Source organism: Rhinopithecus bieti, unplaced genomic scaffold (genome assembly GCF_001698545.2).
Source record: "Rhinopithecus bieti isolate Rb0 unplaced genomic scaffold, ASM169854v2 scaffold_24256, whole genome shotgun sequence".
In the NCBI taxonomy this organism is placed as follows: Eukaryota; Metazoa; Chordata; class Mammalia; order Primates; family Cercopithecidae; genus Rhinopithecus; species Rhinopithecus bieti.
Window position 1 is genome coordinate 641,902 of NW_016811409.1, and position 12,601 is coordinate 654,502.

A 12,601-nucleotide genomic window follows, 5' to 3' on the forward strand; every position below is an offset into this window, starting at 1 on the left:
AAAAAAAAAAAAAAAAAAAAAAAAAGCATCTCTGAAAATAATCTAACCTTATATAGCTTATACTTCAGTGGTATGTACAAAATCATTTTTTTTGTTAATCTTAACTCTGTTGCATTCTATTTAGTTTTTTTAAAACAGCTTTTTATTGCCAACTGTGTTAAATTAATACATTTCCTATACTCTGTCAGGGTATTAGCAAATATAAGTTTCTCATTTTTTAAGTTTTACAGTTTGTCTCCATTGGTTCACCCACAAAAACTTTGTTCCATATTTTTCTCTCTCCTGTTACTAAATTTAATAGCTTGATCCAAATTAAGTTTATGTAGAATTTTCTCTGAAATAGTTTTATGCTAGTATTTTGTAACTTGCAATGCTTGCAGCAAATAAAATTTTAATTTGATTTTACAGTGATTTATAAGTTTTCTCAAATTGGTTATTTGATTCCTTTGAAAATGTAAATCATTTTCCAATATCTCATTTCTTTTGAGTTCTAAGAAGAGAAAGATGCACATACAAGATACTCATTATAAAACTTACGTCATGAAAATTTTAGATTCTGCTACCTTTAAAATTCCATTATAACATTAAAGCATCTAAAATTAAAAGCTGAAAAATAAATAATACTTACTATTAAGCTCACTGCTGTTAAATGCAGTATATGTTACATCAAAGCCAACATAATCACTTTCATCAGATTCTATAAGAAAAGTGGCAGTAACTTGGTTGGAAAAAATTCTTATTGTGCCAGGATTAGTTTCCCAAATAGAAGCTGCAAAATAAAATAAACAACTGTTATATGTATATATCTATCTGTTCATCTATCTATCCATCCATCAGTCCATCTACTGAACTATCAGTTTATCAGTTTATCTATCCAAATATCTATCTGATACCACTGAGTTAACTAAAAGCATTAGTCTTACATTTATTTTAACTGAAATATCTCTTCTCTCAAACATTAGAAAGCCTCAAATTATTTTACATATTTATGGTTTGATAAAAAAGGTACTTTAAATTTTTAATTGTTAGGTTTATACATTATATATACATAGAAAAGATGCATTCATTTACTGACAAAGTTCATCTAAGAAACACCAGTTGAGCAGTTTTAAAAATTAAAGTCAACTTAGCTTCATCAGGTATTTACTGTGTCACACTCACAAGGGCTTAATCTGGGTAAAATAATAGAAACAAAAGAGTATTCTTTGGTTCTTTACCCTTGTAACTGTAAGATTTCAAAATAATACCATGTGACTTAAGATTGTTTCTACAGCATTTTATATTGATTGTAACATTTGTCTGTCTTGAGTATAAACTACTTAGGGGATTTTTTTTTTTCATTTCTGATTGTCAAGAGTTAGTATGGTACTTGGGTTATTAAAAGTTTTCATATGATGCTTTACAAAATCATTGTTCTATAAAATTTGCTTTTATGAAAATGTACATCACATACATTTTCAAAGGGGGTGATCTTGCCCCTAGGGGGGTGAAAATTGGTTCTGAGGGAGAAAAACAGTTTTAATTTTCAATTGAGTAAAGCTCTGATATACCCACAGTCCATGAACAGATCCACAGAATATAGTATATATGAAATATTAGACTTTCACGAGGGGTAGTTAGAAAAAAACAAGGCCTGAAATGGTTTCTTAGTGGAGGTGATAATAAAAAAAAGTGTTAACAAACAATGGATTGTTAACAAACAATCCATCCATTAACATAAATAACAGTGAGTTATTTAACATTGAGTTCTGAAAAGAGACATTTTTATGAATGATTAGATATCCTGTGATTATGTAGTAATTAGGAAACAATGTGATACATACAATGTAATTTCAATATGATCTAATAGAAAGAACCTCATGAACAAGCATTGATTCACATCTTAGTGTTTTTCCCCAAAATATGTGTCATGAATTCAATGCTTTTTCATGAAGAACTATTATTTAGACTGTCATCATGGCAGCATGCACACCTGTGTAATTTAAATACTTCTCATATTGAAAACCTTTGGTGTTCATAAGTGTTAGTCACTTAAGGGATGTGAACATTCTAGAAACTTTAAATCTATATGCCTCCTTTTTGCTTTTTATTCCATGGCAATGGAATTCTCTTGGACAATGGCTTCCGGCTGGCTTTGAGTGTGGCTGGTGGTTCAACCACACCCTTAGTGTGTTGGATTTCATAGTGTGTTGGATTCTCATGATATCTAACAGAATTGTGCTAGTCTAAAAAGTCCAGGAGCTTACCTTGAGTTCCATTAACCTGCTTCAGAGATACATGCAAACCTCCTAAAATGGTGTAGAATATGTGTCTGTAGAGATTTTATAAAACTTTCATCAGATAGTCTTAAAGTGTCTTTGTCTAATAAGAGTCCCAGGACTACAGATCCAGTGAAAGCCATGTATCTTATAAATCCAGGGAGTAGTGGAGGGTAGTGGTTAAGAGCAGGGGCTCCAGCATCAGTATTTGATTGAGTCTTGGTTCCGTGTCTTACTAGACTTGTCTGTGCCTTTCTTCTGTAGTGTAACAACTTTTTTCCATGAAGATTTGTGATAAGGAGTAAAAGTAATTCTCATGTAAGACAGTGACTGGTATACACTAAATGCTCAGTGAATTCTATCTTTTGCTTCTCCATCTCACCAACTAGGTTGTAAACCTTGAAAAGGGGGAGATTATGACTTAATGCTTTCTGTACCTCTGTCATTGTACCAAAGCATAGGAGATTTTAAATCAATATTTGAGGGCATATATCAAGATGTGAGTAAACAGAGTAATAGAATTTGCCTACATAAAAGAGACAGGGTTTGTGTTGAAAGAATACAAACAATTACCTAATATCTTTTAAAGGATGCCTTTTTTCCTAGTATATCATAACTGAAAAAATAAATTTTTAGACATGCCTTAAGAAAATCCAACATCTTCTATTAAAAATCCAAAACTTTTACGGATGTTAATTTGCATAGACTGATCAAGCAGTCACTCTTAAATGTGAATTAACTCATCATTTGTCTACTAATAGCAAAGGCTCTGGTGAACAGGTTTTGGGAAAGAAGAGAGAAATATGATACAGATGTGGGGAATTTGGAAAGAGGGCAATGGACAGGGAAGACCAACTTTCTATAGAATATGATTCAACAGACCTAGTTCAAACTACTTATATTATCCAATTTATAAGAGTGAAGATGCGGCAACTAGAGTACCATCTTTATTATAAAAGAATTTCTAATATTTTCAACACATCTTAGTGAGTGCCCACTATGAATTTAGTCTGGGGTCAAGTGCTGATGACATAGAAAAGAAGTAACCAGTTTCCTCTATTAGAATAATTTATATTGGTGAGTTATTAAAAATAACCATAAAATTATTATATAAGGGGAAAATGCTATGGGGGTACTGAAGAAGGAATCTTTAATTTTGCCAGGCACTATGACTGGGGAATCTTTGATAATGTCTGGAAGGGATGACTTAAGCAAACCTAGTGCTTGCTAAAATAAATTTTTCCACATAATGTACCCCTGTCAACAGAAGTGAGTTAATGGGTACTTCTGAGTATACATTAAAGTATCCTAATAAAAGCATAAAATGTATTGAAAATGCTTTACTTTGAATAATATTTGCCTATATATTTTAATTCCATGTATGCAGTGTTATTATTTTTGTTGTAGGATAAGTTGACAATTCAGGAATATACACTATGTTTATGACATAACTTTGGCTATAGCTATTCACACTTCTATGTGCCTCAGGATAAGCATGGCCTTATACAATGTTAAGCTACAGTATTAGAAATATATTGTCAGCAGTCCTGTGGGAATGGAATACCAGCTAAGCACTTGAAATACAAAGAATGGCATAACAACTATGCACTCAGAAACACAATTCCTGGGCTAAGCATTTTGAAACTGTTTTCAGTGTGCTAACCCAGGCATTTTTGTTGTCTTTCTTTGAAGATACATAAAAACATTTATAGATTTTTCTGAACACTAAATTAAGTAAACTCACTCACCATCTTCTACTCCTTTCACACGAAGTATTTATAATTATTATAACCATTGAATTTAATATTATACCTTCATCATTGCAACTTAAAGAAAACACTTTTGAAATAACTTTCCCAGCACTCCATTTTGATTTACTTCAATTTTCATGATTATTTGAAGACTGCACTATCACATTATGTATGTCTACATTTCCCTGACACTTTTTAGCAGTTAAAGAACTTTTGCATCGCAACTGTAGGTTAAAATGATGGAAAAAATGCCTTTAGGGTTTGTTTATGCTGATTTGCCCCAATCAGGTATATAACAACTATTTTACGAAGATAATTCCTTATGTCGTCTCTATATAATCCCACTTACCCTAAGTAAAAAATTTATATATTTCCAATATTGTACAAATAATAACAGCATTTGAGATTATATATTTTGAATTGGAATTTAATGAAAGCAAACCTTGTAAGCACATTTCACATAAAGAAATTGCTAAAACATTTAGGGAAAGATGAGCTTGTGACTTGAGAATGAAAGTATTATTTCCATACAAATTAACTTTACAGTTACGGGAAATACTACTTGTCTCCATTGATTATATACTATAACACCATATGATAGACATATATCCCAGTTGGTGTAAATTCAGATAAACCTTGAGTTTTTGCAATACCCCAGACTTTGTGCTAGATACCAGTGGTAAGATATTATTAGTTTTCTTCGACAAAGTTAGAATTTTTAATTTGAAAATTTAACACCCAATACAGTTTCTCACATTTTTAGATTGTAAGTAAAATATTTAATTTTCAAAACTTTAAAATAAATTATTATTCTGAATACCTTAAAATTAAGCAACTACCTGTTATAATGTAACTACACATTCATAGATGTTTTCTGCTTGGATATTCAGTTTCTCATTACATTCTTATGACAATTAATTGCCCATTAGTCACATCACTATGGCTAAATGTTTTAAAATTTATTCACAAATTGCTGATACCCTAATCATGTGAAAATAATATTTAGACAAACCATGGTATTTGAAGAGCTAAGAAACATGAGAATATCTTATGCCTACCACTTATTCAGCCCCCAACTTCTACAAATTTTGATTTTATCTTCTGTATAGTAGGGATGATAATAGTACCTACATAATTGGTTTGGAAGAGCATTTATTGAGTCAACTCAAAGTGCTGACAACACTCCTTTACACAGTGTAAGTGAAAATATATGGTAAAGTTTATTAATGCCACATTAGTCTTTGGTAATGTTTATATGAAGTAGCCTATTTGTCCACCTATGTGAATATTTATGTTGATAATAATTTTTAAAAACTGCATTTATCAGCTATAGAAATAGATTATGAAATGGTTGGCCCACTTTTTTTAAGAGTAAATGTGACTTACCATGAGTTCATATGTTTTATATACACTCATTATGATATGTGTACTTGGGCTTTTAAAGCACAAAGAATAATAGGTTTCAGGTCAGAGAGTTTGGGATTTGATTTCTGCCTCCAACACTGTGAACTTATGGTAATTTAATATATTAGACCTCATTTTACTCTTCTGTAAAAAATATTTTGCAGGTTTATTGAAAATATTAAATAAGAAAATGCACATTGATTATTCAGTAGAGTATCACACATCAATACCTAATAAAAATGAGATATTATTAGCATATGCTTACATATTTCTCAAATCATTAAATCTGTAAAAAATTATTCAATAGGATTCACTTTTCATTACCCACAAATACAATTTGAGAGGCGAGGTTCTTAAAACAAAGTTATTATGTAAAATTTAATCACACTTGTCACCAACCTTATCTTAGCTCCACACTTAACTATTTCTCCAACAGGCGAGGAAAACTAGTTATTCCCTCGGCTTCGTTTCCACATTCTCTACCTCATCCTCACTTATTTCCTCCTGGAATTTTGCCCCTAATTTCATTGGTTACTGTGAATAGGTCTGTGCATTTTGGGGACAGGGAGAACAAAGGGGCATGAGCAGATGTATATTACTAGGGCACTCACTCCCTGCCCTCTTTTCAACTTCCAGCCCCGTCCATGTGTAACGATAAATGGTTATATAGTCACAATACCATCCATCCACATCTATCATTTACTTAGCCTACCTCCTTGGCTAGACAATGTTTTAGCTACTTTATTAGTATTAGCCTGCAGGAGAACAAGGAGCAGGATGAACATAAAAAATGCAGAACCTTTGTGGGTTTATAACCTATGCAATGCAGAGAAAACAGAATAGTAATTATCAGAGACTGCCTGAATTTGATTAATAGGGACTAACATTTAAACAATGTATGGTAACTAAATAGATAATTATAATCATTTGACAAGTTTCACATAATTTTTAAGATATTAATTAGAAGAGGACAATGTTAAAACATAACTTTTGTTATGAAGACACGTAGAGCACTAATTTTCTAATTTTATAATGAGAAGCAATTGTTTTTTTTTTTTTTAGTTTTATAAGTTTCAAGTCCATATTCACTTCAAAATCAAAGGGAAAACATACCACTCCAAAATTTACCCACATATTTTCATTTTCATAAGTAATTGTATATTTGCTTCAACTTACCTCTTAAAATCTTGCTTGATCCTACACCTTCATAAATATTTAATGTATCTCTATAATATATATTAAAATGATCGAAGCTCAGTTTAATAGAAAGTCCTTGGTTTACACTAAATTAAAAGCAAAAAATAGATTACCACATTTTTAACAGTTGTCATATTTCTTAATGCATTCTAGAATTTGTATGTGTTTTCTTGCGGTGAACACCACATAATATGATATCTACCCTCTTAAATTTTTAAGTGTACAGTGCAGTATTGCCAATTATGAACACAATGATGTACAGCAGATCTCTAGAATTCTTTAACTTGCAGGACTGAAACTCTGTATCAGTGAATGACAACTCCCCCATTGCTTAGTCCTCCCAGTCCTTGGCAACCACCATTCTCCTCTCATTTCCATGAGTTTAACTACTTTCTATGCTTCAAGTAAATGAATTCATGCAGTATTTCTCTCTCTGTGACTGGCTTATTTCACTTAGTACAATGTTCTCAAGGTTCTTCTATGTTGTATCATATACAAGATTTCCTTCTTTACGACTAATATTCATATATATATATATATATATATATATATCTCATTTCCTTTGTTCAATCATCAGATGATGGACATTCAGGTTCTTTTTATCTTTGGGTTATTGTAACTAATGCTGACATGAACATGGGAGTGGAGATATTTCATTGAGATAAATATTCAGAATTGGGAATGCTGGATCATATGTGAATTCTATTTTTAATTTTTTTAGGAACCTGCACACTGTTCTCTATAGCAGCTGCACCATTTCAGGTCTTCTCAATGTCATTTGTGGAAAAGACTATCCTTTTCCCTTTGTGTTGTCTTAGCACCCTCATGGAAGATATTTGATCATATATGTGAGGCTTTATTGTGGGCTTTCTATTCTTTCTGTCTACATATTTGTCTTTTTGCCAGTACGTTACAGTTTTGATTACTACAGCTTTGTAATATATTTTGAAATCAGGAAGTGTGAGCCCCCCCAGGTTTGTTATTTTTTCAAGTTTGTTTTGGCTATTCAGGTTTTGTTGTGATTCCATATACATTTTTGGATTTTTTTTTTCTATTTCTGTAAAAACTGCCATCAGTATTTTATAGGGCTTGCATTCAATCTGTACATCACTTTGGGTAGTATGAACATTTAAATTATGTTAAAATTTCCAATTCATGCACATTGTTCATATCATCAAGGTGACAGCTTGATTGTATGACAGTTAAATTGTTATTTACATACTTAAATGTCTTTCCTAACAATTTATATGACTCAAGGACAGGGATTAATTCATTCATTCCTATATTATCTAATACTTTGTAGAAACTACTGCATGCTATTGATATAAAAAATATTGTATCTAGCTGCTGGTATAAGAGCATAGAAGGAAAAGTTTGACAGGTTCATCAGAAAATTTAAATTTGACATTTAAACTATTTTCATTTTCAGATAATAGTTTCAGAGAGAGGAGACTTAGTGAAACCTCCACTTACAACTCCACTGTCTTATTAAAGTGTTATAATCAGAAATGTAAGTAACTCCTCCAAGTGCTTTGTAAGTACCAAGTTTCTCTGAACTCCTTGGAAGGGAGATGGCTGAAAGAAATAAAAGTGTGTATGGGTGAAAATGTCTAAGCCTCCTTGGGCATGAGGTTGGCTAGATCATCTGCAAATGGACCCACAAAAGGATTAAAAGGGCTGGTAATACTTAAGAGATTTAGTTCCCAAGGCCAAGCAGGAGCCCTGAGAAGTGACCTGACCTCTGACTCTGGTCCTGGAGGACACTGAGTGATAAAGGCCTACAGGCAGGGACATGGCAAGATTGGTTTTTAGGTTCACCACCAGTAGTAATGTGGCCAATAAGGCAATCAAGGACATTCTTTACAGAGTTAGTAAATTTTTGAAAGTCTAAAAGTCATTGTTGAGAACTGTCCATTTGTGGGAAGATCTCAGGTTGATCAAACAGCATACTATAATTATGGTAGGTGGGCTGGACTTCAGGGCTGAAGTTTAGTCTTCAAGTAGTGGGGTTGGTGTTAGTGAAATGGCAGCTACTAGCAGGGCAGCATTAAAAGACAACTAAGCAGAAACTCAGATTTTTGGACCTGACCTGTGTTTGCTGCAGGGGAGATAAAGTTAGAATGGTGGTGGGTTATTAAAAAAAAACAACCAAAAAAAACCCAAACCACAAACCTATGGACTTCAGCCCTGAGTATCAGATTCAGCAGTCCCAGAGTGTATTCTGGAATGTGTATTTTGAGAAGCTCCAAGGGCGATTATGATGAGCGCTTAGGTTTGAGGGCCCTTGAAGCATGATAGGTAAATACAAGAGATGCTATACTCATGGCTACTATAAGACATGTCTGGTAACCACAGGCAGAGGTGAGGGGATCAAGATGAGGGAGCAGAAGATCATCCCAGGTTAGACAGAGAAGGAAAGTAAAGCTACATTTGAAGCTGTTTAAGTTCTGCCTCTGTTACGTCAGTTTAAGGACCAGGAGAGTGAGCCTGCTGGTGAGACCTTTAGGGAATCTGCAGGCAAGCTGGAAAAGACAGAGATGGAAGAAATAAGCAGACTTGAGAGATGATTTCTCCCCTTTTAATTAAAGTTCTGGTGTGTCTGGACAAGAATACAGTGAGAGTTTTTTCATCTGATGTTTTCAAGCTGTGCGTCTAAGGAACACATGCATGAGAAGCTCCTTAGGACGCTTTGCTTTCAGAGGTCCTCTGATTTCTCAAAATAGATATTTGGAGGTAGAAGAGACAAAAAAGTGCAGACGATTTTCCACTTCCTTCTGATTCAGAATATTCAACTCACTTCCAATAAAAGCTCAGGGATTTATAAAAGTAAGATTAATTGGAGAACATAATCAGATGTTTATATAATATTAGATACTTCAGTTACCTTCTGATTTTTTGATTAAATTAAATTTCTTTAAATTTAATTTATATACTTTGTATTATTGTGTCATTAGTTAATATTTTTATAGACCACTTTTATTGAGCATTTAATATGTGGCTAACCACTTTACATTCATTATCATATTTAATAATGACTTCATAGTATTTAGAGATGTGGAATTCTACAGACACAGAAATTTTGAGTCAAAGAGGTTTACTCATTTGCCTGAGATCACACATCTTGATCTGATGATGTGTGAAGATTTTGATCTGAAGATCTTAATGTGAACCAGTTAGATTTGAACCCACACAAACTGTCTCCAATAACTATATTCTTAACTATTGGCTGTATGCTAACTGTGGTCTTAATGTAATTCAAAGGATGAGCTGGTCCTGCCCAAAATGTAGTTTAATTGCATCTTAAACATTTCTCCTATATTTAATTGGTCTTAAACCTTATAGAAAAATTGTCTTTACTCCAATTCTGATCACTACTGGGAAAGAAAACAACTATTTGGTACAATGCATTACTAATATAATAATAAGCTTTGAGGAAAAAATAGATTATTTATATGACTCAATCATCATTTTAGCATGAAGTATATTATTTGTTTTGGGGGAACATTTTAGGTTCTTCAGATTTTAAAATAATCCATTTACCAATCACAGATTTCTTAAAATAGTTTCAAAATTAAGTAATGGAAAGAAACTAAAACAATAGGACCATAAAATATTTAATTAATATAGGATAATTTTTGCGTAAAGGACATTATCATTACAGCAAAAGTTGATTGTGCGTTCTGCTCATAAACCCTCTAAATGCGACCGGTCTTTATTAAGAAGTAAACTTAGCAATTAAATTATTTTTATTTGGTATTAATAAAGTTTCAAAGATTGCATAAAAAATAGTTCTATACCCAATTATGCAGATTAGTTACATTTATTTATTCTTTCCATTTTCAGTGAAAGATATTTAAGATTTTCTACAGCTTTCTACCAAAATTTTAAATAAGTGTTAGAGTTAATATTTTATTTTCCTAATGAACAATGCTAATAGACATTTATAAATGCTTCTTTTAAGTCTGAAGCTATTGTGTGTGTGTGTCTGTATTAAAAAAAAACCCCATATATATATATATATATGAACGCATACAAATGTAGGGTGAAAACAATATTCTCCAACTTAGTTAATTTTTCCATTGTCAAGAACTACTTAGAACTGCCATTTTTAATTTTAGTCTTTTTTTTTTTGAGACGGAGTCTCGCGCTGTCGCCCAGGCCGGAGTGCAGTGGTGCGATCTCGGCTCACTGCAAGCTCCGCCTCCCGGGTTCCCACCATTCTCCTGCCTCAGCCTCCCGAGTAGCTGGGACTACAGGCGCCGCCACCATGCCCGGCTAATTTTTTTGTATTTTTAGTAGAGACGGGGTTTCACCTTGTTAGCCAGGATGGTCTCGATCTCCTGACCTTGTGATTCGCCCGCCTTGACCTCCCAAAGTGCTGGGATTAAAGGCATGAGCCACTGCGCCCGGCCTAATTTTAGTCTTATTTTTGACACACCAATAGCATGTTGTCTAGAGCACGAAACAAAAGAAATTGTGTTTTTAGTTATATCACACATCTCACAAGGGGCTGCACTCCAAATCGAAATGAAAAATAAAGGGATATTCTTCTTTCCTTGAACAATGCCAAGTAAGTGTGTATAGAACAATCTTTTTCTCACATCTCCTCTCTGGGATATGTCTACCTGGGCGATTATTTGTGGGGCCATTTCATACTGTTTGACAAGAACCTGAGGCTCTGACTTTTAACTTTCTTTAATCAGCTATTATATTGATTGCTGTAGTTTTCTAGTGAGTCATCACAATGATTAAAATTACACTATAGGTCAGACCAGTAAATCATAATCCCATCTAGCTATTAATACAAATGAACTAATTAGAATATAATTTTTCATAGTGAATTCTATGGAGCATTTATTCTGCATGTTCTGTTGGGGAAATATTCAGCATTTTAACAAGAAAGTTTCCATTGGAGACTTACATTGCATGTTAACATATTTAAAGCTGTAAGAAGTCCTACTTTTAAGAGTTAAAATAAGTTTATTTCAGGATCTCTTATAGTTACGTGAGTACAAATTCTTTTTTCCTTGGAATATCCGGAAGGAACTTAAGGTGTTCCTTGTCTATGAAAATGCTTAGGTAAACATTAAGATAGATCAGCTATCAGCAGCCTGATTATTTTGATTATCATCATGATTGGTTAATTGAATTAAGAATGTGGAGGTGAAATATATAGTGACTGATCCAAATGTCATTCAAGATATAGCAAGAAAGACATACATAGAGGCTGTTCCCTGCTCTTAATCTGCTGTAACTGAATCACACCTTTAGAGAGTTCCACAAAGTCAGCGGCAAAATGAGAAAGAACATATTTTATAGACAAACGCAGGTGATGTGAAATTCTGCTTCTCATGATACACAGCCATACATGTGTGTTGTTTGCCTGGCAGCACGTGATCAATGTGTACCACAGAAAAATAAACTTGCTTCAGAACCCAATGAGATGACCCCATTTATTAGACAGTATTGTTCATAGGACAGAATACCTTTGTAAAAGGTTAAAAATGATAGTATAATCTTTGGTACAGTTTTCAGTTGAGAGGTTTTGCTTCATGCTTAATGAAAACAATAATTCTTTAAAAAAGTACTGAAAACAATAAGACATTGCATCAGAAAAACACTTCATGACTTAAGAATAGAAAACATAAGATCTTGTGTTACCGTATGATCCACTGGCAGACAACACTTGATTCAGAAGGTTTTGGATAATGAGTAGCCTGGAAAGACCCAGATGATCCAGTCAACAAAAATCTTCCATCACAAACTGTGGCTGCAAAACGATGCCAATTAATGTTAGACAAAAACAATCTTGGGGTTCAAATTGGCTGCAAAACATTTCACAGAATATTCATGGTGGAATCTGTACAAGGCTATTTTATAAAACTGAAATGATAATAAGATTTCATGTTGAAAACCTATTAGCCATTTTTATTTATTTATTTTTCTTTTTTATTATTATTATACTTTAAGTTCTAGGGTACATGTGCATAA

The 12,601-nt window shown here is 32.9% G+C and overlaps 1 protein-coding gene across 1 annotated transcript in view; it reads right to left on the reverse strand.

Moving 5' to 3' along the window:
• TMPRSS15 (transmembrane serine protease 15) overlaps positions 1-12,601 on the reverse strand; it is a 142,816-nt gene that overhangs the window by 88,085 nt on the left and 42,130 nt on the right. The window contains exons 7-9 of the mRNA XM_017893781.1: positions 12,272-12,380; positions 6,590-6,696; positions 629-769 (exon numbers count right to left, since the gene is read on the reverse strand). Of these exons, the coding sequence (XP_017749270.1) occupies positions 629-769; positions 6,590-6,696; positions 12,272-12,380 (357 nt within the window). The remainder of the gene's footprint in view (positions 1-628; positions 770-6,589; positions 6,697-12,271; positions 12,381-12,601) is intronic.